Source organism: Accipiter gentilis, unplaced genomic scaffold (assembly GCF_929443795.1).
Source record: "Accipiter gentilis unplaced genomic scaffold, bAccGen1.1, whole genome shotgun sequence".
Taxonomy (NCBI): domain Eukaryota; kingdom Metazoa; phylum Chordata; class Aves; order Accipitriformes; family Accipitridae; genus Astur; species Astur gentilis.
Window position 1 is genome coordinate 1,553,179 of NW_026060892.1, and position 26,672 is coordinate 1,579,850.

Consider the following 26,672-nt stretch of genomic DNA (forward strand, 5'->3'; position numbering starts at 1 on the left):
GGACTCTAAAAAGTGGCTTTGGGGCTTCGAAATCAGGTGTTAGGGCTTAAAAATGATGCTCTGAGCCCTTGAAATGCATCTTTGGACTTTGAAAGTGTGAACCGTGGAACGTTGGACATCCCCAAATGAGGGCTTGGACCCTCCAGAGGCGGCTCGGACCCTAAAAATGCATGTCTGGATGCTAAAAAAAGAGGCTTTGGAGCCAGAAATGAGACTAGGAAAACTAACAGTGAGCCTTTGGCCGTAAAACGGTGGGGTTTGGAGCCCAAAATGAGGCATTGTAAGACAAGAGTAAGACTTTGGAAAGTAAAAATGAGGCTCTGGACCCTAGAAATTGACATTGGGACTCTAAAAAGTGGCTTTGGGGCTTGCAAATCAGGTGTTAGGGCTTAAAAATGATGCTCTGAGCCCTTGAAATGCATCTTTGGTCCTAAAAGAACAAACCCTGGAACTTTGGACACCCCCAAATGAGGGGTTGGACCCTCCAGAGGCGGCTTGGACCTTAAGGATGCCTGTCTGGATGCTAAAAAAGGAGGCTTTGGAGCCTGAAATGAGACTAGGAAAACTAAAAGAGACTCTTGGTGCCCTAATCTGAGGGGTTTGGAGCCTAAAATGAGGCTTTGTAAGACAAGAGTAAGACTTTGGAAAGTAAAAATGAGGCTCTGGACCCTAGAAATTTACAATGGGTTTCTAAAAAGTGAATTTGGGGCTTCCAAATCAGGTTTTAGGGCTTAAAAATGATGCTCTGAGCCCTTGAAATGCATCTTTCGACCGTGAAAGTGTGAACCCTGGAACTGTGGACACACCCATATTAGGGCTTGGACCCTTCAGAGCTGGCTTGGACCCTAAGGATGCCTGTGTGGAAGCTAAAAAAAGAGGCTTTGGACCCTGAAATGAGACACTGGAAATTAACAGTGAGCCTTTGGCCGTAAAACTGTGGGGTTTGGAGCCTAAAATGAGGCTTTGTAAGAGAAGAGTAAGACTTTAGAAAGTACAAATGAGGCTCTGGACCCTAGAAATTTACATTGGGACTCTATAAAGTGGCTTTGGGGCTTCCAAATCAGGTTTTAGGGCTTAAAAATGATGCTCTGAGTTCTTGAAATGCATCTTTGGACCGTGAAAGTGTGAACCCTGGAACTTTGGACAGCCCAAAATGAGGGCTTGGAACCTCCAGACGTGGCTTGGAACCTAAAAATGCATGTCTGTATGCTAAAAAAAGAGGCTTTGGAGCCTGTAATGAGACTATGCAAACTAACAGTGAGCCTTTGGCCGTAAAACGGTGGGGTTTGGAGCGTAAAATGAGGCATTGTAAGAGAAGAGTAAGACTTTGGAAAGTAAAAATGAGGCTCTGGACCCTAGAAATTTACATTGGGACTCTAAAAAGCGAATTTGGGGCTTCCAAATCAGGTTTTAGGGCTTAAAAATGATGCTCTGAGCTCTTGAAATGCATCTTTGGACCGTGAAAGTGTGAACCCTGGAACGTTGGACACCACCAAATGAGGGCTTGGACCCTCCAGAGCTGGCTCAGACCCTAAGGATCCCTGTTTGGATGCTAAAAAAAGAGGCTTTGGAGCCTGAAATGAGACTAGGACAACTAAAAGTGAGCCTTGGGGCCCTAATCTGAGGGGTTTGGAGCTTAAAATGAGGCATTGTCAGAGAAGAGTAAGACTTTGGAAAGTACAAATGAGGCTCTGGACCCTAGAAATTTACATTGGGACTCTAAAAAGCGAATTTGGGGCTTGCAAATCAGGTTTTAGGGCTTAAAAATGATGCTCTGAGCCCTTGAAATGCATCTTTGGACCGTGAAAGTGTGAACCCTGGAACCTTGGACACCCCCAAATGAGGGCTTGGTTCTTCCAGAGGTTTCTCAGACCCTTAGTATACCTGTCTGGATGCTAAAAAAAGAGGCTTGGACCCTGAAATGAGACTATGCAAACTAACAGTGAGCCTTTGGATGTAAAACGGTGGGGTTTGGAGCCTAAAATGAGGCTTTGTAAGACAAGAGTAAGACTTTGGAATGTAAAAATGAGGCTCTGGACCCTAGAAATTTATATTGGGACTCTATACAGTGTCTTTGGGGCTTGCAAATCAGTTTTTAGGGCTTAAAAATGATGCTCTGGGCCCTTGAAATGCATCTTTGGTCCTATAAGAACAAACCCTCGAACTGTGGACACCCCCAAATGAGGGCTTGGACGCTGCAGAGGCGGCTCGGACCCTATAAATGCATGTCTGGATGCTAAAAAAAGAGGCTGTGGAACCTGAAATGAGACTATGCAAACTAACAGTGAGCCTTGGAGCCCTGAAATGTGGGGTTTGGGGCCTAAAATGAGGCTTTGTAACAGAAGAGTAAGACTTTGGAAAGTAAAAATGAGGCTCTGGACCCTAGAAATTTAGGTTTGAACTCTATAAAGTGGATTTGGGGCTTCCAAATCAGGTGTTAGGACTTAAAGGTGATGCTCTGAGCCCTTGAAATGCATCTTTGGTCCTAAAAGAACAAACCCTGGAAATGTGGACACCCCCAAATGAGGGCTTGGACCCTCCAGAGGCGGCTCGGACCCTAAAAATGCATGTCTGAATGCTTAAAAAAGAGGCTTTGGACCCTGAAATGAGACACTGCAAACTAACAGTGAGCCTTTGGCCGTAAAAGTGTGGGGTTTGGAGCCTAAAATGAGGCTTTGTAAGACAAGAATAAGACTTTGGAAAGTACAAATGAGGCTCTGGACCCTAGAAATTTACATTGGGACTCTATAAAGTGGCTTTGGGGCTTGCATATCAGGTTTTAGGGCTTAAAAATGATGCTCTGAGCCCTTGAAATGCATCTTTGGACCTTGAAAGTGTGAACCCTGGAAGTTTGGACACCCCCAAATGAGGGCTTGGACCCTCCAGAACTGGCTCAGACCCTAAGGATGCCTGTCTGGATGCTAAAAAAAGAGGCTTGGACCCTGAAATGAGACTATGCAAACTAACAGTGAGCCTTTGGATGTAAAACGGTGGGGTTTGGAGCCTAAAATGAGGCATTGTAAGACAAGAGTAAGACTTTGGAAAGTACAAATGAGGCTCTGGACCCTAGAAATTTACATTGGGACTCTATAAAGTGGATTTGGGGCTTCCAAATCAGGTTTTAGGGCTTAAAAATGATGCTCTGAGCCCTTGAAATGCATCTTTGGTCCTAAAAGAACAAACCCTGGAACTGTGGACAGCCCCAAATGAGGGCTTGGACCCTCCAGATGCGGCTCGGACCCTAAAAATGCATGTCTGGATGCTAAAAAAAGAGGCTTAGGACCCTGAAATGAGAATATGAAAACTAAAAGTGAGCCTTGGGGCCCTAAACTGAGGGGTTTGGAGCATAAAATGAGGCTTTGTAAGACAAGAGTAAGACTTTGGAATGTAAAAATGAGGCTCTGGACCCTAGAAATTTAGATTTGAACTCTATAAAGTGGCTTTGGGGCTTGCATATCAGGTTTTAGGGCTTAAAAATGATGCTCTGAGCCCTTGAAATGCATCTTTGGTCCTAAAAGAACAAACCCTGGAACTGTGGACACCCCCAAATGAGGGGTTGGACCCTCCAGATGCGGCTCGGACCCTAAGGATGCCTGTGTGGATGCTAAAAAAAGATGCTTTGGACCCTGAAATGAGACTAGGAAAACTAACAGTGAGCCTTGGAGCCCTAAACTGTGGGGTTTGGAGCCTAAAATGAGGCTTTGTAAGAAAAGAGTAAGACTTTGGAAAGTAAAAATGAGGCTCTGGACACTTGAAAATTAGATTTAAACTATATAAAGTGGATTTGGGGCTTCGAAATCAGGTTTTAGGACTTAAAAATGATGCTCTGAGCCCTTGAAATGCATCTTTCGACCGTGAAAGTGTGAACCCTGGAACTGTGGACACACCCATATTAGGGCTTGGACCCTTCAGAGCTGGCTTGGACCCTAAGGATGCCTGTGTGGAAGCTAAAAAAAGAGGCTTTGGACCCTGAAATGAGACACTGCAAACTAACAGTGAGCCTTTGGCCGTAAAAGTGTGGGGTTTGGAGCCTAAAATGAGGCTTTGTAAGAGAAGAGTAAGACTTTGGAAAGTACAAATGAAGCTCTGGACCCTAGAAATTTAGGTTTGAACTCTATAAAGTGGCTTTGGGGCTTCCAAATCAGGTTTTAGGACTTAAAAATGATGCTCTGAGCCCTTGAAATGCATCTTCGGACCTTGAAAGTGTGAACCCTGGAACTTTGGACACCCACAAATGAGGGCTTGGACCCTCCAGAGGCGGCATGGAACCTAAAAATGCATGTCTGGATGCTAAAAGAAGAGGCTTTGGACCCTGAAATGAGAGTAGGAAAACTAACAGTGAGCCTTTGGCCGTAAAACGGTGGGGCTTGGAGCCTAAAATGAGGCTTTGTAAGACAAGAGTAAGACTTTGGAAAGTAAAAATGAGGCTCTGGACCCTAGAAATTTACATTGGGACTCTATAAAGTGGCTTTGGGGCTTCCAAATCAGGTGTTAGGGCTTAAAAATGATGCTCTGGGCCCTTGAAATGCATCTTTGGTCCTAAAAGAACAAACCCTGGAACATTGGACACCCCCAAATGAGGGGTTGGACCCTCCAGAGGCGGCTTGGAACCTAAAAATGCATGTCTGTATGCTAAAAAAACAGGCTTTGGAGCCTGAAATGAGACTATGCAAACTAACAGTGAGCCTTTGGCCGTAAAACGGTGGGGTTTGGAGCCCAAAATGAGGCTTTGTAAAACAAGAGTAAGAGTTTGGAAAGTATAACTGAGGCTCTGGACCCTAGAAATTTATATTGGGACTCTATACAGTGTCTTTGGGGCTTGCAAATCAGGTTTTAGGGCTTAAAAATGATGCTCTGGGCCCTTGAAATGCATCTTTGGTCCTAAAAGAACAAACCCTCGAACTGTGGACACCCCCAAATGAGGGTTTGGACGCTGCAGAGGCGGCTCGGACCCTATAAATGCATGTCTGGATGCTAAAAAAAGAGGCTGTGGAACCTGAAATGAGACTATGCAAACTAACAGTGAGCCTTGGAGCCCTGAAATGTGGGGTTTGGGGCCTAAAATGAGGCTTTGTAACAGAAGAGTAAGACTTTGGAAAGTAAAAATGAGGCTCTGGACCCTAGAAATTTAGGTTTGAACTCTATAAAGTGGATTTGGGGCTTCCAAATCAGGTGTTAGGACTTAAAGGTGATGCTCTGAGCTCTTGAAATGCATCTTTGGTCCTAAAAGAACAAACCCTGGAAATGTGGACACCCCCAAATGAGGGCTTGGACCCTCCAGAGGCGGCTCGGACCCTAAAAATGCATGTCTGGATGCTTCAAAAAAAGAGGCTTTGGAGCCTGAAATGAGACACTGCAAACTAACAGTGAGCCTTTGGCCGTAAAAGTGTGGGGTTTGGAGCCTAAAATGAGGCTTTGTAAGACAAGAATAAGACTTTGGAAAGTACAAATGAGGCTCTGGACCCTAGAAATTTACATTGGGACTCTATAAAGTGGCTTTGGGGCTTGCATATCAGGTTTTAGGGCTTAAAAATGATGCTCTGAGCCCTTGAAATGCATCTTTGGACCTTGAAAGTGTGAACCCTGGAAGTTTGGACACCCCCAAATGAGGGCTTGGACCCTCCAGAACTGGCTCAGACCCTAAGGATGCCTGTCTGGATGCTAAAAAAAGAGGCTTGGACCCTGAAATGAGACTAGGAAAACTAACAGTGAGCCTTTGGATGTAAAACGGTGGGGTTTGGAGCCTAAAATGAGGCATTGTAAGACAAGAGTAAGACTTTGGAAAGTACAAATGAGGCTCTGGACCCTAGAAATTTACATTGGGACTCTATAAAGTGGATTTGGGGCTTCCAAATCAGGTTTTAGGGCTTAAAAATGATGCTCTGAGCCCTTGAAATGCATCTTTGGTCCTAAAAGAACAAACCCTGGAACTGTGGACAGCCCCAAATGAGGGCTTGGACCCTCCAGATGCGGCTCGGACCCTAAAAATGCATGTCTGGATGCTAAAAAAAGAGGCTTAGGACCCTGAAATGAGAATATGAAAACTAAAAGTGAGCCTTGGGGCCCTAAACTGAGGGGTTTGGAGCATAAAATGAGGCTTTGTAAGACAAGAGTAAGACTTTGGAAAGTACAAATGAGGCTCTGGACCCTAGAAATTTAGATTTGAACTCTATAAAGTGGCTCTGGGGCTTCCAAATCAGGTTTTAGGGCTTAAAAATGATGCTCTGAGTCCTTGAAATGCATCTTTGGTCCTAAAAGAACAAACCCTGGAACTGTGGACACCCCCAAATGAGGGCTTGGACCCTCCAGAGGCGTCTCGGACCCTAAAAATGCATGTCTGGATTATGAAAAAAAAAAGGCTTTGGACCCTGAAATGAGACACTGCAAACTAACAGTGAGCCTTTGGCCGTAAAAGTGTGGGGTTTGGAGCCTAAAATGAGGCTTTGTAAGAGAAGAGTAAGACTTTGGAAAGTACAAATGAAGCTCTGGACCCTAGAAATTTAGGTTTGAACTCTATAAAGTGGCTTTGGGGCTTCCAAATCAGGTTTTAGGACTTAAAAATGATGCTCTGAGCCCTTGAAATGCATCTTCGGACCTTGAAAGTGTGAACCCTGGAACTTTGGACACCCACAAATGAGGGCTTGGACCCTCCAGAGGCGGCATGGAACCTAAAAATGCATGTCTGGATGCTAAAAGAAGAGGCTTTGGACCCTGAAATGAGAGTAGGAAAACTAACAGTGAGCCTTTGGCCGTAAAACGGTGGGGTTTGGAGCCTAAAATGAGGCTTTGTAAGACAAGAGTAAGACTTTGGAAAGTAAAAATGAGGCTCTGGACCCTAGAAATTTACATTGGGACTCTATAAAGTGGCTTTGGGGCTTCCAAATCAGGTGTTAGGGCTTAAAAATGATGCTCTGGGCCCTTGAAATGCATCTTTGGTCCTAAAAGAACAAACCCTGGAACATTGGACACCCCCAAATGAGGGGTTGGACCCTCCAGAGGCGGCTTGGAACCTAAAAATGCATGTCTGTATGCTAAAAAAACAGGCTTTGGAGCCTGAAATGAGACTATGCAAACTAACAGTGAGCCTTTGGCCGTAAAACGGTGGGGTTTGGAGCCCAAAATGAGGCTTTGTAAAACAAGAGTAAGAGTTTGGAAAGTATAACTGAGGCTCTGGATACTAGAAATTTACATTGGGATTCTATAAAGTGGCTTAGGGGCTTCCAAATCAGGTTTTAGGGCTTAAAAATGATGCTCTGAGCCCTTGAAATGCATCTTTGGTCCTAAAAGAACAAACCCTGGAACTTTGGACACCCCCAAATGAGGGCTTGTACCCTCCATAGCTGGCTCAGACCCTAAGGATGCCTGTCTGGATGCTAAAAAAAGAGGCTTTGGAGCCTGAAATGAGACACTGCAAACTAACTGTGAGCCTTGCGGCCCTACTCTGAGGGGTTTCGAGCCTAAAATAAGGCTTTGTACGACAAGTGTAAGAATTTGGAAAGTAAAAATGAGGCTCTGGACACTAGAAATTTAGATTTGAACTCTATAAAGCGAATTTGGGGCTTCCAAATCAGGTGTTAGGGCTTAAAAATGATGCTCTGAGCCCTTGAAATGCATCTTTGGTCCTAAAAGAACAAACCCTGAAACTTTGGACACCCCCAAATGAGGGCTTGGACCCTCCAGAGGTGGCTCAGTCCCTAAGGATGCCTGTGTGGATGCTAAAAAAAGAGGCTTTGGACCCTGAAATGGGACTAGGAAAACTAACGGTGAGCCTTTGGCCGTAAAATTGTGGGGTTTGGAGCCTAAAATGAGGCTTTGTAAGAGAAGAGTAAGACTTTGGAACTTAAAAATGAGGCTCTGGACCCTAGAAATTTACATTGGGACTCTATAAAGTGGCTTTGGGGCTTCCAAATCAGGTTTTAGGGCTTAAAAATGATGCTCTGAGCCCTTGAAATGCATCTTTGGTCCTAGAAGAACAAGCCCTGGAACTGTGGACACCCCCAAATGAGCGCTTGGAACTCCTGATGCGGCTCGGACCCTAAAAATGCATGTCTGGATTATAAAAAAAGAGGCTTTGTGTTGGGAAGTGGCTTGCTGAAAAAGGACATGGGCCTGTGGAAAAATTGTGCGAGCAGAGTTCTGTGTGAAAGAATGTCAATTTGAGCAACAAGACTAGGCCTTGGCTTAAAATAGCTGGCTTTACTGATATCAGGAGAAAAACAACAGCTGGTCTCGCTGTTATCAGGGGAAAGACAGGGACGGTGTGAATTTGGCATAACTTCACAAGTAACTTTTGAAGAAGTTCCCATGAGAAAGTTACTGAACATGCGTAGCTGCCAACCACAAGTGGGTGTGTTTTAGTAATGAATAAACATTAGCAATGTACCAATCATATTAGGACTAGTAGGCATAATTATCGCCAACTGTATAAATATGAGCTATCCGTGCAAATAAAGTTGAATCACTTCTATCACTCATATTGGGTCGACTTATGTGCATTCCTCCGCCGCTCCAACAAATGGCGCCCGAACGGGGACCGAAGACAGGGGAATTGGAGCGACGGACACTGAGAAGCACCGGTAGTAGTGACCGGGGGGCAAAAGATTAACCGAACGCTGATCGTCTTGGTTGGTGTGTTAACTCTCGTGCCTGGACCGTCCAAAAGGGGTTCGCCGTCAGTGAGGGCTACTGGAAAAAGGCTGCAAAGACTTTTTAACCGAGGTGCCTTAATCAAGGTAGCACCCAGGAGTATCAAGAAGCCGGGCAGCAATGGATCAAGAGGTAGCCCTAAAAGTATTACAGTGCTTTTTAGAAAAGCGGGGAGTAAAATGCGTTAAGCAAATTTCGGGGTTAGTCGCGCTGGGTCGCGTTAAGGGATGCTTTAAGAATCTGGATTTATTATCTGAGGAGAGTGAATGGCATAGATTAGGAGACGTATTATGGGATATGGTAATTGATGATGATAAATCAGCTAAAAAACTAATGAAGCAAGGACAGAAACCTTTCAATTAGTGTGGGTACAGCTTTTGAGCTTAGTACCTGGAATGCTATCGGAACCTCCCTATGGGATAAAATCAGTGACGGGTCTAAAGAAGTTAAAGGTCTTGCAACTCTATGGAAATTGATTAAGACAACTCTGTAAGAAATGAAAGCAGATCGTAAAGCGTCTGCGTCTGCTTTTGATGCTCTCTCTCTCCAACCGCAAGCGAAAGGGAAAAGCGGGGAGAAAAACATAATGCAGCGAGAGAGACTTTTTGGAGCTTGTTCGCCTACTCTCGTGCCCTTGACTTCTGCTCCACTCCCTGGGACTGCCGATATTAATCAGCCATCCGACAGTTCCTAAGCCTCCCTAACCGTACGATTAAAGGAAACCCTACAGAATCAGGGAGTGAGTAAAAATCTGCCTACGAAAAAACAGCCCTCAGATACCACCGTTCAACATGAACAAATTATACCTAGCATATACCCTGATTCAAATAATGCAAACAAGGACTTGGCTACTCTAATAATAGAACAAAAAGAGACAATGTTAGAATTGTTAAAGGAAATGCAGAAAAGAGACGGGGAAACCAACTGCACCCGTGATAGACGCGGAGCCGCCTGTAATAGCCGCTTGTAATAGCCGCTGCAGAAGAAAGGCAGAGATATTGGAGGGGTGTAATAAAAGATGCCATTATAGAAGGGACTATGCTCCAAGCATTCCCAGTTATTGCATCAAATGGACAGAAAAAATGGGAGGCGTTTGACTGGAAGGTCATTAAGAAATTAAGGAATGCTGTGAGTCAGTACGGAATCAAATCTGCGTTAACTCACCAAATACTGCAATTGATTTTTTCTGCTGATACGCTGATACCTCAAGATATTAAACAGCTAGCACAGTTGACTTTGACACCCGCCCGAATGTTAGTGTTTTTCTGGCAGTGGGAGAAGCTCTGTGATAGGGAACAAGCAACATCACAACAACAAACAGATCCCCTATGGGGAGTAACCACGCAGATGCCGATGGGTACTGGACCCTTCGCATCAGGGAACGCTCAGTTACAATGTATCACTGAGGTTCATCATCTATCACAGATCTTGGCGTATCAAGCTTTTCTTACCGTACCAGACAATATGTACAGCCATGCTTTTACCGAGGTGAAACAGGAGAATACAATTTATGACCACCCTGACATGAACGAGGGCATGAAAGAAAACATGTTCAAAATACTCGCTTTTGAAAATGCTACTGAAAAGACACGCAAAGCATTGTGTAATTTGCCGAAAAATGCAGACGTCGTTGATATGATAGAATACATGGATCGATCAGTGGACTCACAGAAAGTAGCCTATGCTGCCACAGCTCTCCAAGGAGCTACAAAGAAACACAAGGCCAGTAAGACACCCTTGGTCAAGTGTTCTAACTGTGGCAAACGTGGACACATTAGGAGCAAATGTACAGGTACTGTTAACAGTAAGTGCTGCAACAAGTGTAAGAAAGATAACCATACCACCAAGAATACAGGAAGAAGGGAAACTCTACACCGACCGCGAAGGCCCCTCGCGCGACGACACGAATGCAAGGGGCTTGAGCTGCCAGCCCTCAGGCAGCCTCGCAACCACCAGATCTGCCACCGCAGGAAGCTCCGGAGTGGATATGGAAACCGCAGTCAACATAAAGGGACCATTGGGGTTTGGACTTAGTGCATTTTTAATGGGGCAATCTTCAACAGCTCTAGAAGGAATTCTGGTACTCCCAGGGCTTATTGATGCAGATTATTGTGGGACTGTGAAAATTATGATTCATGTTTTAATCCCTCCTGTTTCTATTCCTAAAGGTACCAGAATAGCACAATTAGTTCCATTCAGGTCGTGTGTTCCGAACCCAGGTGAAGTACAACGTGGAAATGGTGGATTCGTCTCCACAGGGAAACCGCAGGTATACTTTGCCATGGACACAACAAGAGGTAAACCAGAAAAGGTAGTGCAATTGGAAGGGCCCGATGGAGTTGTCGTCAAGAAACCGATGACAATCAATACAGGAGCTGATGTTACGATAATTTTACGATGCATTTGGTCTCCATCATGGCCATCAATCAATCCAAACTTTGGTATTGCAGGGATAGGGGGCACACAAGCCACCTTAGTAAGTCAGCTACCGATTACATTTGTGTTCCCCGATGGTGAACACATTACGACGTGTCCGTATGTCATGACTACCCCAACTGAATTGTTTGGCCTCGTAGGCCATGATTTATTGAGCCAAATGAAGGCAATGTTAGTGACGCATCCTTTTTAGGAGTGGTCACTGAGGGGTAGCTGATTCTGAACATTAGCTGGAAAACAGATGAGCCTGTTTGGATTGATCAGTAGCTGCTAAATTCTGAAAGGTTGCTAAAAATACAAGGGTTAGTTGAAGACCAATTGAGAGCGGGACATGTTGTCCCTTCTACTAGTCCATGGAATACATCAATATTTACCATTCCCAAGAAAAGTGGGAAATGGAGACTGTTACATGATCTCAGAGCTGTGAATGCGGTGATGGACAGTATGGGAGCCCTGCAGCCAGGTTTGCCGTCTCCAGTTATGCTTCCAGAAGAATGGGATTTGTTAATTATAGATCTCAATCATATGCGTTCTTGCACCAACCCGCTAGGATGTTAACAAAGCAATTTGACTTACCACTTACTGACGCCCAAGGTATCGTTAAAGCATGCCCCGATTGTCAAAAGGAAGGGCTGGGCTTGGGCCGTGGGGTTAACCGACGAGGTCTTTTGCCATTGCAGTTGTGGCAAATGGACGTCACCCATGTCACGTGGTTTGGTGCAAAGCGTTCTGTGCACGTGTGTATTGATACCTATCCTGCTGCCATGTGGGCCACGGCACGAACTGGAGAAAAGGCCTTATATAGTGAATGACATCTTCACACTTCTTTTGCAGTACTGGGTGTGCCTAAAGAAATTAAGACGGACAACGGCCCAGCCTATGGTTCTACATGATTTGCTCGATTTTGTAATTTGTGGGGAATTCACCACGGTACCGGTATTCCACATCTTCCCACAGGACAGGCTATTGTTGAATGGGCCAACTAAACCCTAAAAGAACATGCTGCAAAAACAAAAAGGGGGAACCCAGGGCTTACTCCCAGAGGAACGATTGGCCAAAGCCTTATTTGTGCTAAATTATCTTAGATTGACAGGTGATCACAAAGACCCACCAACGGTAGTGCATCAGGCAGAAAGGACGCAACAAAGTACAGGAATCATGGTAATGTATAAGGACCCAGAATACGGGAAATGGTGCGGATCAGCAGAAGTAAAACTTACTGGGAGATCCCGGCTAAGTGGGTCAAGCCATGCCTTCGCACTGATGCTGGACCCGGAATTGTCCCAATGGCGACTGGCACGGCACCGGCGGGTGCTGAAGCCACTGATCCGACAGATTCTAACTAATAGAGTATTACTAGCGGACACTGAGTCCTTCAGAGAGGTTTTTAGAACAGCGTGCCTTATTGTATATAGAACTTGCTTTAGGTAAAAAGTGTGTTAAGCATAATTTGATTAAACATAGTGTGATTACGGGAAGACAGTGTGGGGTAAATGTAAAAGTTAGTTAAAGCCAAAATTAGGGGTAAGGACTATTTCCATTAATAACCTGGGAACGAGTTTGATTGTGTTTCCACAGATACAGGCCCACGACGGACTCCTGTTCGATTTGCACGACCATCATCATCTGGAGCATCATAGATGATGTGGCAATATGAATACTACCTCAGCCGAAAACTAATGTATAGGTCACCTTGGCTAACATAACAGGTCAAGATTCTCTGTGCATCACAACTGTATTGTAAAGCCCATGAACCAATAGACAAGATGGCTATGACTTGTGCAGCGCGCCTGGCCAGCGAGCGCATGCGTCATAGATTGCAACCGAGGCGGACTTTTGGCACCCGCTGGCCACGTGTGCTAAAACCCATTCCTCTGCAAATGTATAAATACTGGGATTTTCCGAAGAGCATCGGGCTGGTGTACGGTGAGGCCATCGTTGCCTCTGTGGGGACGCCTGCGGAAAGCTGGCACCTACCGATTGCTCGGCTGAGTTCGTGGAGCAAGATGGCACAAGACCGTATGGATGGTTCATTTTCCTCATAGTCCTCATGGTCTGGGTATTTTCTATTGCTGGCACGAGGACACGGGTGTAAAGATATTGATGGGATGTGTTGCTTTAATTTAAGTGATCATTCTCAAACTATATACAAACAAATAGATTGGCTGAAGAAACGTACACAAAAGATCCAGCAAGAAATTAATTGGTTTGATGGGGTGTTACAATCAATATTCGGCGGGATAACACCATGGCTAATGGCATGGATTAAGGAAGCCTTACGGTGGTTGGGTATATTGATATTAATCTGTGTAATAGTTAGAATTGCATATGGGTGCATGATAAAAGGAGTCTCAAAGCTGACACACCAAGCTCTACTCGCACAAAAGGAAAAAGGGGGAATTGTTGGGAATTGGCTTGATGAAAAAGGACATGGGTCTATAGAAAAGTTGTGAGAGCAGAGTTCTGTGTGAAAGAATGTCAGTTTGAGCAGCAAGACTAGGCCTTGGCCGAAGACTGCTGGCCTTGCTGATATCAGGAGAAAAACAACAGCTGGTCTCGCTGTTATCAGGAGAAAGACAGGGACGGTGTGACCTTGGCATAACTTCATAAGTAACTTTTGAAGAAGTTCCCATGAGAAAGTTACGGAACACGCGTAGCTGCCAACCACAAGTGGGTGTGTTTTCGTAATGAATAAACATTAGCAATGTACCAATCATATTAGGACTAGTAGGCATAATTATCGCAAACTGTATAAATATGAGCTATCCGTGCAAATAAAGTTGAATCACTTCTATCACTCATATTGGGTCGACTTATGTGCATTCCTCCGCCGTTCCAAAAGTCCTCTATATCCAAGGGATAGTTATTTTCGCTATTTCTGTCTGTTTGTTCTGCCTGTTACTAGTGATTTGGAAGCCTAGGTTTTAATATGGTAGCCTTGCTTATAAGCCTGTGGTGGAATATGGATTATACCTATTCATTCCATAATTTGGCCATAGCCACAGTCCACAGTACGGCAGTGGAGAGAAACGAGCCCGACTGTTGGATATTCAGTTCTGGTGGGTTCACCCTGGCTGGATGCCAGGTGCCCACCAAAGCCACTCTATCACTCCCCCTCCTCTGGTGGAAAGGGGAGAGAAAATATAACAAAAGGCTTGTGGGTCAAGATAAGGACAGTTTAATAAAGCAAAAGCAAAGGTTGCACGTGAAAATGAAGGAAAACAAAAGATTTCAGTCTCTACTTCCCATCGGCAGGCGATGTCTGGTCCCTTCCTGGGAAGCAGGGCTTCACTACTCATAGCGCTTGCTCCCAAAGACAAACGTAAAAAACAAATGCCCCCCCTTCCATCTCCCTTTACTTAGCTTTTATTGCTGAGCTGATGTCATATGGCATGGAAAATCCCTTTGGTCAGTTTGGGTCAGCTGTCCTGGCTATGTCCCCTCCCAGGATCTTGCCCACCCAAAGCCCACCAGTGGGGGCAAGGGGAAGTGTTGGAAAGACAGCCCTTATGCTGTGCAAGCACTGCTCAGCAGTAGCCAAAACACTGGTGTGTTACCAACACTTTTCTAGCTACCAATACAAAGCACAGCACTGCGAGGACTGCTATGGGGAGAATTAACTCCATCTCAGCCAGACCCAATACAGGCATAAAGAGCCACCTGAGCAGGGCTGGAGTAAATGCACCCTGTGTGGAGAAGGGGCAAAATGAGCCTTGCCAAACAAGAGAGGGGGAAAAACAGCTCTCCCGAGAGGGACACGGTGAAAGCAAGACACCCGGACAAGGCTGTGGCCAAACTGGATGCCCCAAGTGGAGGATTAAAAAAAAGAAAGCCTCCCCAAGTGGAGCAGGAGCCAAACTACCTGCCCTGAGCTGAGCAGGAGTGAAACTAACTGCCCCAAGCAGCACTGGGGAAAACTAGATGAGCCAGGCAGGGCAAGGGCCAAACCAGCCAGCTCGAGCAGGGCAGGAATAACACCCAGCTGCCTGATCGGGGCAGGAGCAATACTCACTGCCCTGCGAGCAGGTCAAGGAATTAAACCTGATGCTAAAAAGGCACCCACAAACACTTTTCAGAGGTCCAGGGTGGGAGAGCAGTTGGGTGGGGGCCTGGCAGCCAGCCAAGGTCAACCCAGCACAGTTGCTGAAGGTATTTCTTTGGTAGTGCTAGTTCAGAGTCAGCCTGTGGCTCTATCTTGCGGGCACAGCAAATTCTCTGGAAATGAACCTGTGAGAGACCACACGAGTATCACAGACACAGTCCTGTACCTGGGCAGAGTGGAAAAGACACCCTCAGCAGCAACCCGAGCATGCCAGCCAAAGCTGTGAACAGGCACGCTTACAGCCCTGGGCAGGTTTTTATTCATCCAGCCCATGCAGCTGCAGGAAGAGGTGGGAGCTCTGCCGGCAGACAAACAGCCCTGCGCCAGCAGCATGTGCGGAGGTCCAGTGACTGCCGGCTATAGGAGGTGCCCGGGCTGTGGCGACCGTGGTGCTCGATGGCCTCAAGGGGACATGTCCCCGTGCAGCCCCGTGTCACAAAGGGGCAGTGATGTGGCACCTGCCCGGCGCTTGTGAGCACACCTGGCCAGGTCTTGGGATCCTGAAAAGCAGGCCAGCAAAAGCTAGTTGGGCTGAGCTGGCCTTCGGGATAACTCAGCTCCTTCCTTTGCTACTTGCGTGCCTACATTTTTCCAGCCAGTTATCATTTACAGCTCAATTCTCAACTTCCATCCTCTTTCAAAGGTAATTATGATTTGACTTTCAGGACAGATCATAGAGTAGGTAGATACGGGATGAAAGTACAGGCTGGTCTGTGCCTTCTGAGCTGCAGGCTGAGCTATTACACCTTGATAGGCTGGCCAGAGATGGGCTATGGGTAGAGTTCCTGTTTGCTATTTCCTTACCATATCCTAGGATAGGTAAGTAGGGGGTGGCAGTGTAGTCTGAGGTGTTGGGCTCAGCCTAGAATGACAAGAAGCCTGCCCTGACTGAGGCGGTAGGAAGGGAGACAGAAAAGGAGCACGGCAAAGGCAGACGTTAAAATAGCAGCCGAAAGCCGGTCACTCCTGCATCCAAGGTGAGCAAGTGTGGGCTGGAGAGCCCGAGGGCTCTGCTGCTAAGGCTAGCCACAGGTAAGCAGCAGGTCCTCTTCCGAGAAGGTGACACGCAATGCAGTCTTTCAAAAGGGCCTCGGTAATTGCTGTCAACTGGAGTCCTGTGACAGGGACAGTGGGGCCATCAGCCTGCAGCTCGACAGCGGTTACAAGAGCCACTGAAACACTGTTGATGGTGGATGCTGTTCTGTGGGTTGCATTTGGGTTTTTTTTTAAGCATCTTGTTGAGCTACAATTATTTCTTTGTGATCAGGAGACGGGATTGGCGCTGATCTTCTCTTTCTGGAGCACGTCCTGACCTCCTTTGTCATCCAAAGCTTTCCCCTCTGTTCCTGAGAGGAGTGATGGCCGCAATGGGGAACGACTCCCGTAAGTAACGGCTTCGCCAGCAGGCTTGGGCTTTGTGAATCCCCAAAGGCAACGGACGTGGCTGGTGCTCCATCCTCGAATGTGCTGACAGCCTAGAGTGAATTCTGGGGCATTTCCTGACAGCAGCCAGACTTATCCAGGTGCTTCCGATTAGACGCAGGAAAACGCTCCTCTGTCACTCCTCTGCCACTAGTACAAGACTTTGAAAGATGACCTTGCTCGTAGAAAGATCTGACATCAGTTGGGTTACCTTCTGTGCTAGATACTTGCTCGTTTTCATCAATTTACAATCAGGAACAGGGGAGACTTGACCTGATAATCCAATTCAAGTCTCGAGAGGGAAAGGAAGGTAGCCCTGGGCACAGAAATCGGAGTGTGGGCTTGTTGGACTTTTGGCACAATAAACAGGGTAACAGCCTATTTTCCAAAGCTGTTTCTTGACCAGTAAGTATCAACGGCAGCATTAGGCTTCCCCCAGTGTTTCTGGGTTGGAGGTTGGAGCTGGTTGTCCTGAGTGCTCCTGTACAGAACTCGACTTTTAAAAATGCTTTTGTGCAACAAAATTGTGTCATCTCTTTTCAAACGTCATTTCCCTGCAGTCATTGCCAAGGAAATGGCTCCACAACAAAGGATCCTCTTTCCCCCGGAGAAGATTTGCATGGATTGGCAGCAAAGACAGAGAGCTGGAGCAGGACTGCACAACCTGGGCAATACGTGCTTCGTCAACTCCGTCCTGCAGTGCCTGACGTACACAGCCCCTCTGGCCAACTACCTGCTCTCTCGTGAGCACAGCCAGTCGTGTGAGTACTTTGAGGAACATTTCCTTGTACATCTGTGGGGCACTTCCCCAGGATTCCCAGAATCTGGAATTTGATTCAGGAGAAAAGCAGCCCTTCTTTGTCGACCCCACAAGGAGCTGTTCTTTGAACGCTCAGGCCTAGCAGCCGCTTGTCTTATCTAGGTGTGTTCACCTTCAGATAGGCACTTCTTTGTAGCCCCGGGTCTTGGTCCCTATTCCTGCAAGTCAACCTCTCTTTGCTTATTGCGCAGAAAACTTCTGTCAGTTAAGCATCCCTCTGAAGAAAGTTTTCTACACACTAAAATGTCCCGAGCTGGTTGGGACGTTGGCACCTTGGGAGGAGTGGAGACTGTTCTTAAAACTTCAGGATCTCCATGAGGATTTCCATTGCTATGGCTATTTTGCTAACCTGCGGAGCCTGCTTCCCTCCCTCCCTCTCTCCCTCTTCAGGTCGTCAGCAAGACTTCTGCATGATGTGCATAATGGAAGCGCACGTTAACAAGGTCCTGCATTCCTTGGTCAGTGCCATCCAGCCTAGCGCTGTCATCAGTGTCCTCACACGTAAGTCATTTCAGGTGCTTTTACAGGTTTTCTCCCCTTCTTGTAGGAGAGAATTACTAACTTCTTCTTTCTTAGGAATAGGAGAACATTTCCAGCTTGGCAGGCAGGAAGATGCCCACGAGTTCCTACGCTATACTGTCGATGCCATGCAGAGAGCTTGTCTGAGTGGAAGCAGCGAGTAAGCACAAGCAAATTGCCTTTTCAATGTTCCCGAGCCCTTTGGACTCCTTGATGTACTCCCACCAAGGAAAACCTATGCCCAGGGCTTTCTGACAAAGCAAGACTCTTGGAGGAGATCACCCTCTGCCTTACCATTTATTTCCAGATTGGACACGTCTTCTCAAGAAACTACCATCATCCATCAAATATTTGGGGGCTTTCTGAGATCCAGAGCTACTTTTCCACAACTATTGCTCAACTTGGAATTGTCTGTGCCCTTCTGTTGGCCTGTGATAAACAGCCAATCGTGTGACTGGCGTAGTAGGTATGAAGGACGGAAACTGGCACAGCCAGTGACTTCCCCTATCGCTGAGCATTTTGATTTGCCTTCCAGTCACGTGCTTGAGCTGCAAAGCAGTTTCCGATTCCTACGAGGCTTTCCTGGGTGTCCCTTTGGATATAAAGGTAAGAGGGTCTCTAGCTGTGCTTCAAGACATCCCAAGGCCCCTGTAGCTTTCCGGAATCCATGCGGTCGACTTAAAAACGTATACTGCGAACACAAGAGAGCTTGGTGGAGGGTCGGAAGTGGAATGGGCTGAGTTCTTCTGGGGAGGCCATGGCAGTGGTCTCCTTGGAGGCGCTGGCTTTAAGCTGGATAAGTACGAATTATCCTCTCTGCACCCCTGACGTACTCTCATCCTTCTTCCTTTTGCCCTCCCTCAGCACCCCATCTGGCTCCCAGGCTGATGGGTTGTATCGTTTTCATTATTGATGACCCTGCAGTGCCACAGGGAAGTAGCTCCCGATAGCCCCGGGAATCCCTCAGGATTTCAGTTCCCTGAGGGAAATGTTCAGCATCATACCCTCTTTCTGCCTCCTTCTGGACACTGCTTGCGGGCTCAAAGTGCGTCTCCTCAGCGTCAGCTGCCTGGGTCTTCTTGTCAACTCCTAGTAAGTGTTGGGGCAAGGGCATTGCCCGCAGCTCACTGCTCTCCTTTCTCACTCCTCCAGGCAGCCTCTTCTGTCACTGCAGCTCTGGAGGACTTTGTGAAACCGGAGCAGCTGGATGGTGAAAACTGCTTTAAATGTAGCAAGTAAGATGATTACTAGTGACCTAGTAGTACTAGATCCTGCGGGAAGGTGCTGCATGTCATTGAGCAGAAGCCTTCGTTTCACATAGGCTTAATGCATGATAATGAGACGCAGCTTTTTTTTAATATGGCCTTATGGTACTGAATAGCCTTAAAATAGCGTAAGGCTGTGTGAGACATGAAAGCTTGTCTGGTCTTCTTGGGGGAAAATTGGGTGTATTTCAGCACTTGGCTCTGTGCTTGCTTTCAAGGTGTGACAAGATGGTTGCTGCCTCCAAGGGGTTTACAGTCCATTGCGCGCCCAGGGTTCTCACAGTGTGTCTGAAAAGGTTTGAAGATTGCACCGGCAGGAAGATCAGCAAGGTGTGTATGCCACTGGAGGGCAATTTTCTCTTCCCGGAGCAGGAGATTTCCCAAAGCAGTACACTCTTTCACAAGCTGTTCCTGCGGGGTTTTTTGTGTTCCCTTCCGAGGAGAGGAGAGTTCCAGTGGGAAGACAAGCATGTACTCTGCTCCAACAGAGCTGCTTTGGCCGGGAACAGTTTCCCGCCAGCCAAACCATGCCATGTGGAAGGCTATTTCACGTAGTACTTCAGGATCATTTCTGAGCCCTCCTGCTCTCCCTGTAGGTTGTGGAGTATCCTGAGTACTTGGATCTTCAGCCATACATGTCCCAGACAGCCGGAGAAGTGCTCCTCTACTCCTTCTATGCTGTCCTGGTGCATCATGGTGACAGCTGTGGTGAAGGACACTATTTGTGCTACACAAAGGTAAAGAGCAACTTCCTTCCTAGCAGGGGAAAAATGTGTGCTGGGGAAGACAAACCTTCCTGGCAGTGTAACTGGCGGCCAAGGGTTGGGGGGAGAAGGTCTCCTTAGGGGCTGGATTGGATTTGTGTCGGCATACGCTTGGTTCTGTAGTTTTCCGCCCGTGTTTTTGTGGAGAATCCATGCGGTTCATCTCCAGAGACTGATGCCTTTCTTTGCAGGCCAGCAATGGACTGTGGTACAAGATGAACGACATGGCTGTGGATGGTTGTGGCATCGAGACAGTTCTCAGGCAGCAAGCCTATTTACTGTTTTATGTCAGGTGATGACAAGTATTAAAATGTGTTCAGAATACGTTTCCTTTTCCTGGCTTTGCTATTTTTCTTCTCCTCCTCCTGCCTGTTTCTCTTTCTGTCATAGGAGACAATTACTACCTGCCTCCTTCAGTGCTGTTGAATCTGAACTACCCCACGTCAGTCCTTATCTTCCCTTGCCGGGCTTCAGGCTGCTGCCCTGGTGTAAAGTGCTACTTGTCTGCTGTCTGAAGCTGGCTAATGTAGAGAAGAGTAGTTAAAGGGGGCCTACAGGCAAGATGGGGAGGGACTCTCTATCAGGGAGTGTAGCGATAGGACGAGGGGTAACAGTTTTAAAGTGAAAGAGGGAAGATTTAGATTAGATATTAGGAAGAAATTCTTTACGGTGAGGGTGGTGAAACACTGGGAGAGTTTTCCCAGAGGGGTTGTGGATGCCCTCTCCCTGGAGGTGTTCAAGGCCAGGTTGGATGGGGCTTTGAGCAACCTCGTCTAGTGGAAGGTGTCCCTGCCCATGGCAGGGGTGATTTGGAACTAGATGATCTTTAAGGTCCCTTCCAACCCACACCATTCGATGATTCTATGATTCTATGAAATGGAGGCTGCAGGGATGATAAAGACGAGGACTTGCTCTGACAGGGGCAGACCTGGTGGGTTAGACCCCAATCGATTTTCCCATTTGTAGTCTTGGTTACGTCTTCTGTCTGTTGTAGAAACCGCTCCAAGAAAATGACTGAACCCCAGAGAAAGCTGCAAGAACAGCCCTAAATGCAGATCACTCTTTTTTTCTCCAGGTGCTCTGATTTGAAAATGGGAGAGAGGGTGCCTTCCTCACTGGCACCAGCATATGCCTGTTCCTCCCTCAGTCAATGTGGGGCCGACAGCAAGCAGGAGGATTCTGTGGGACCAGAGGGTCTGCCTCCTAGTAGTCCTAGGGTGGGTCAGGGCACCAGATGGACGGCAGGTTTCTTTCTGGGATCTTGGCATTGCTCTCTTCTCCCACCCACGCTGCCGCTTTCTTCACAGCCGCTGCTCCCTCTCAAAGCATCCCACCTCCATCCACCCCATTTGTCCGCCTTTGGCCCTTCTGCCTTTGCAGCCCTCCAGGAGAGCCTTTGGGAGGCCCTTAGCTGTCCCAGGAGAGCCTCTGGGAGGCCCTTAGCTGTCCCCTCCCACAGCTTCTGGGGTTTCCCCACGGTTCAGGTCCTTTCAGCAGGAAAGGGCAGGACCTTTGCACAGCTCTCTTTGCAGGACATGGCGGTGGGCATGGAGGACTCTCCAGAGGACAGCAGCTCCTCTGCACCAGCCAGCACCAGCCAGCTAACCCAGGCAGGTGCACGGGAGGCATCTGCAGGCTGGCCAGGCAGGCTCAGCATCGCCTCCTACGTGGGCTCCTGCTTGCATCGCTTCTTCTGCGGCTGCCTAAGGCTGGTGTCCAGAAGGAAAGCTGTGTGCCCGGTCCACTCTCCACCGTTTGCCCCTCTGCAAGAAGACAGGAACAAAGAGGAGCACGGATTCAGCCCTTCTTCCCGCTGCCAGAGGAACGGTGCCAGGGAGAGGGCCCGGAGCAGATCCCCGCAGTGGGGAAGAGATGTCTGCAGCTGGTTGGTGGACACCACAGACTACGACTACTCAACAGGGAGGAGGAGGAGGAGGAGGAGAACCAGTCCTCCAAGTCGTGATCACACTCCCAGGGATGATGCTGCTCCAGGGCCCTCCAACGGCACCTCCCAGTCGGCTCCTGCACCCAGTGCTGCTCAGGAGCAAACCCTGACGATGCAGAAGCAGAGCAGATCCCTGCGGCAGGGCTATGCTCTCCGCAGCCAGTTTTTGGAGACCACAGACTACCACCACTCAGCGAGGAGGAAGGGGAGGCGGGCAGCAAATCCTCCACGTCATGACCGAGCCCCAAGGGATGATGCAGCCGCAGGGTCCTCCAATGCCAGCTCCAAGCGGGCTCCCACACCCAGGGCCGCTCGGGAGCACGCTCAGCTGCAGCCGAGAGAGCAGAGCAGATCCCCACATCGGGGCTCTGACCTCTGCAGCCAGTTTGTGGACACCACCGAGTGTGACCCCTCAGCAGGGAGGAGGAGGGTTTCAGCACCCCGGAGATGCCCATCAGGCAATCACTCAGGGTGCTGAGATGGTGACAGGGGCAGATTGTCGACCTGGATGAGGGAGGAGCATGGCATCTGACTGCTGCAGTGCCGGAGAGGAAGAGGAATCCAGAAGCATCAAAACTTCCCCCAGCAGGGACCAAGCTGCACAAAGGGCACCAGCAGCCCACCCTGTCCCTCCTCCCAGTGCTGCCTCTGGCCAGGAAGAGCTCAGAGAGACCTTCCAGAGACTCGGACAGCTCTGCCGGCTGGCCTGCCTGCCCACAGGTCCCTCCAGGAAGAGCTTTAATCCACGTTCAGCTTTTGGGATCGCCTTGCAGAAACAACACTCGTTTGGACCCAGCAGGCAGAACAGCCAAAGCCAGAGTTAAAAAGACTCGTTGGCCTTCCCTGTGGAATTTATGGAGTGTTTCTCTGTAGGTGTTGTGGCAAGTGGTGGAAATACCCAGTCCGAGAAGTTTACATTGTGGGATTTTGAAAGCAGTGTGTTTGCGTGTGCCCATCTTGCAATCTCTTCTTTTTAAAGATGGAGTTCAAGTCACTCGAATGGATGTGGGCTGGATGAGCCGAGAGCGAGCGGGACCGCAACAGGCTGAACGGCCGGGCCCTGAGGGTGCTGCTCAGTGGCGCCAAGTCTAGTGTGAGGCCAGGAGCTAGCGGTGTCTCCCGGGCGTCAGTACCAGGTCCGATCCTGTTTAACATTTCCCTTAACTATACGGTCTGGGTGATGGGCAGAGCGCACCCTCAGCAAGTTGGCAGATGACAGCAGGCTGGGAGGAGAGGTGCTTCAGCCAGGGGGTCGTGCTGCCATCCCGAGGGGCCTGGGCAGGCTGGAGAGGTGGGCTGACAGGGACCTCATGCAGTTCAGCAAGGGGAATGCAAAGGGTGCTGTGCGGGTGACGAGCACCGGCACAGGCTGCCCAGGGAGCCTGTGGAGTCTCCATCCTTGGAGATGTTCCACAGCCCTCTGGACATGGTCATGGCCACCGGCTGCAGGTGGCCCTGCTTGAGCAGGGGGCTGGGACCAGGTGACTTCACCCTCCAGGTGACCTCCTGGGCAGCCTCAAGTAGCCTGCGATTCTGTGAAATGGGTGCCTGGAGGAGGATGCAGCCATTGCTGCTGTCGCCCTCAGGCAGCCATTGACAGCTCCACCAGGAAGCTGCAGCCCCTGGAGAGGAGCCCAGGCCGGAGCAGGCCCAACAAAGAGGAGCACGGATTCAGCCCTTCTTCCCGCTGCAATAGGAACTGTGCTTGGAGAGGGCCCGGAGCAGATCCCCGCAGTGGGGAAGAGATGTCTGCAGCTGGTTGCTGGACACCACAGACTATGACCTCCTCAGTAGGGAGGAGGAGGGTTTCAGCACCCCGGAGATGCACATCAGGCTTGCTTGCTTCCCTCCTCCCTTCCTTCCTTCTTTCCCTCCCTGTTCAGGTGCAGAGGAAGGCTTCTGCATGATGTGCACGACGGTAGCACACATTGAGGAGGTCCTGTCTTGTTCGGGCAGTGCCATTGAACCTACATCTCTCATCAATGAGCTTCCACATAAGTCATTTCAGATGGTTTCATCTGGAGATATTCTTGATTTCTGAAGCACCCAGTGTGTCACTGTTCTTGCTGTGTTCGTGTTAAGGAGGAGAGCTTTTTTAGAAAGGTAAGTTTTCTTCCCTTTTTCTCTGAGATCACTGTGAAAACCTTCTTCTTTCTTAGGAATAGGAGAACATTTCCAGCTTGGCAGGCAGGAAGATGCCCACGAGTTCCTACGCTATACTGTCGATGCAATGCCGAGAGCTTTTTTGAGCAGAAACAGCGAGTAAGCATAAGCATGTGACTGTTGAAATACTCCCTAGCCCTTTTTACGACTGTCAGTGAAAAACTCTGTCTGGGGCTTTCCTAACAAGGAAAATTCTTGCAAGGGCTAACTCTCTGCCTTCCACCTCGTGAGCTCTGATTACCATTTCTTTCCAGCTGGGACACATCTTCTCAGGCTAGCATGCTCATTCATCAGGTCTCTGGAGGATCTCTGAGATCCAGAGGTACTTTTAAAAACTATTCCTGCCCTTAGAATCATCTGTGGCTCTTTCTCTGTTTGTGGTAAACAGCTTCTGGGATGCAGCAGTATGTCCAGTGTGTTGAAAGCAGTATGTCTTGGTCACTGAAATGGGCAGAATTAATCTCCTTCCCAACCTGAGAAGCCTTTCTCTTTGCCTTCCAGTAACGTGCTTCAGCTGCAAAGCCGTTTCTGACACCTACGAGGCATTCCTTGATATTCCCTTGGATATCAAGGTAAGATGTTTTGAAATTGTGGTGGAAAATGTTTCCAGGCCCCTGCAGGGCACCTAGTTTATCTCCAGGAAGCTCCGTGGAATTCAACCTGTGGCTGTTACCACACAAGAGCTTGGTGCCAGATGGGAAGGGAACTGTGCTTGTGTGCTTCTGCTGTGGAAGCTCTGTAAATGGTGTCCCTGTGCTGGGTGTCAGCTGGGCAGAGCAAGGATGGTATCTACAGCCGTGATGACACTGTCATCACGCACTCCCTCAGCGCACCTCTGGTTGCTGGGCAGACGGCTTGGATTGCTTTTGCTCTTTTGGACCATGCGTCCCACAGGCAAATCTGGTACCACCCAGGGGGAGCTGTTTACTGGGACAAGGCTGGTACCACACACGTAGCTCCTTCTTGAGATCTTGAGTTTCCAGGAGCTTAGTGCTCTCCTCTCTCTCTCATCCAGGCAGCCTCATCTGTCACTGCAGCTCTGGAAGACTTTGTCAAACCTGAGCAGCTGAATGGCAAAAAAGGCTATAAATGTAGCAAGTAAGGTTATTGCTAAGGACATCTTCCTAGTAGATCCTGGGTTACAGTATTGCATGCCTGGGAGCACTAGTTAGGTGTGGACTTAATTGAGAAAGCCAGTCATGAGGCAGCTTGGGGGTTTTTTTCTTTTTTTTTTTTTTTTTTTCCTTCCCCATACAACTAACCCACAGGAACCATCCAGAACTTGGAAAAGAATGAATTTGTTTCTAAAGCAGGTCATTTTTTTTCCCCTTCTGCCTGAATATTTGCAAAGCTGATGAGAATTTTATTCCTGGCCTTGTCTGCGCTGGAGGTGGTCAACCTTCCCAGCTATGAAGCTGCCTACTGAACTACCCTTATGGCCAGAAGGCAAAAAGACATGTCCCTTCTGCAGTGGTGAGCCAAAGCAAGGAGGACCTCTGGACAGTGATTTGACAACAATCCACAGTTTCATCTCCACAACTTTTTTGGATACTTGAATCTCAGTCCAGGAGACCTCAGTCCTCGGAGCAGTAGGGGCTCCTGCTGGCTCTCTGAGCAGTGTCATGCCTCGCTCTTGTATTGCAAGGGCTGCAGACTGCTGCTCTCCAAAGGGAGCCACCCGAGACCAAAGCTACCTTCAGGGAGAGCCTATGGACTTAAGGCATCTGAAATGCAAACACGTGCACATGGTAGTTGGGCAAAACAAGCCTTAACTCAGCCCTACATGGAAGGGGCGGGGGGGGGGGGGGAGTGGAGAGAAGATAGGTGCAACAGTTGGGTCTGTGCTTGTTTTCAAGGTGTGAACAGCTGGCCACCGTGTCCAAGAGGCTCACGGTACATTTTTCCTCCAATGTCCTGACGCTGTGCTTGAAGAGATTCGATGCTTTCTCTGGCAGATTAGCCAGGTATGTATACAAGTGCACAGCAACATTGTCAGCTTGGAAGGAGATCGTTCCCAAAGGAGAATCCTATTTTGGAAGTCCTTAATGTCTGCCCATGATGGCTATCGGATGAAGCTGTCTACGAAAAATCAGTGCAATAGCTCTGCCTTGCTCTTTGCCTTATGGTAAGAGGAAAGTTCCAATGTGAAGGTAAGCACTTACTGTGGGCGTAAAAAGCTGGCTTGGCTGAGAACAGTTTTCTGCCACTTCAGGGATGAAGTGGCAACAGCTGTTTTTGATGAAGCCAGAAGATCTATTTCTATACCTCTAGCCTGTGTTTGGTGACAAGGTCTTCTCAGGCTGCTTCCTAATGACTCTCAGGATAACTTTGGAGTCTTCTTGGCCTCTCTTTAGCTTGTGCCATATCCACAACATACGGACCTTGGCGCACATGTGTCTCAAGCGGCTGGAGAACCTCTCCTCTATTCCTTGCATGCCATCCTGGTACATGTAGGTCCCAGCTGTCAGACAGGACACTACTACTGCTCTGTAAAGGTAAAAGTCAGCTTTGTGATTCCCGTTGGTGGATTGTGTCCTTCAGTGGTGTCCTGTCTGTGTTGTTCTTTTAAAACCCCTGCAGTTCATCTGAA

General features: G+C 48.2%; 1 protein-coding gene across 1 annotated transcript; it reads left to right on the forward strand.

The window, feature by feature from the left end:
- Nucleotides 1-16,506: 16,506 nt before the first annotated feature.
- Nucleotides 16,507-20,270, forward strand: LOC126037054 (ubiquitin carboxyl-terminal hydrolase 42-like). Its single transcript, XM_049797282.1, has 10 exons — nt 16,507-16,567; nt 17,167-17,367; nt 17,817-17,927; nt 18,003-18,105; nt 18,253-18,318; nt 18,479-18,551; nt 19,098-19,180; nt 19,429-19,540; nt 19,807-19,947; nt 20,166-20,270. Exons 1-10 carry the CDS (start codon nt 16,543-16,545, stop codon nt 20,268-20,270), a joined length of 1,020 nt encoding a protein of 339 aa, XP_049653239.1. The 5' UTR covers nt 16,507-16,542.
- Nucleotides 20,271-26,672: the final 6,402 nt, after the last annotated feature.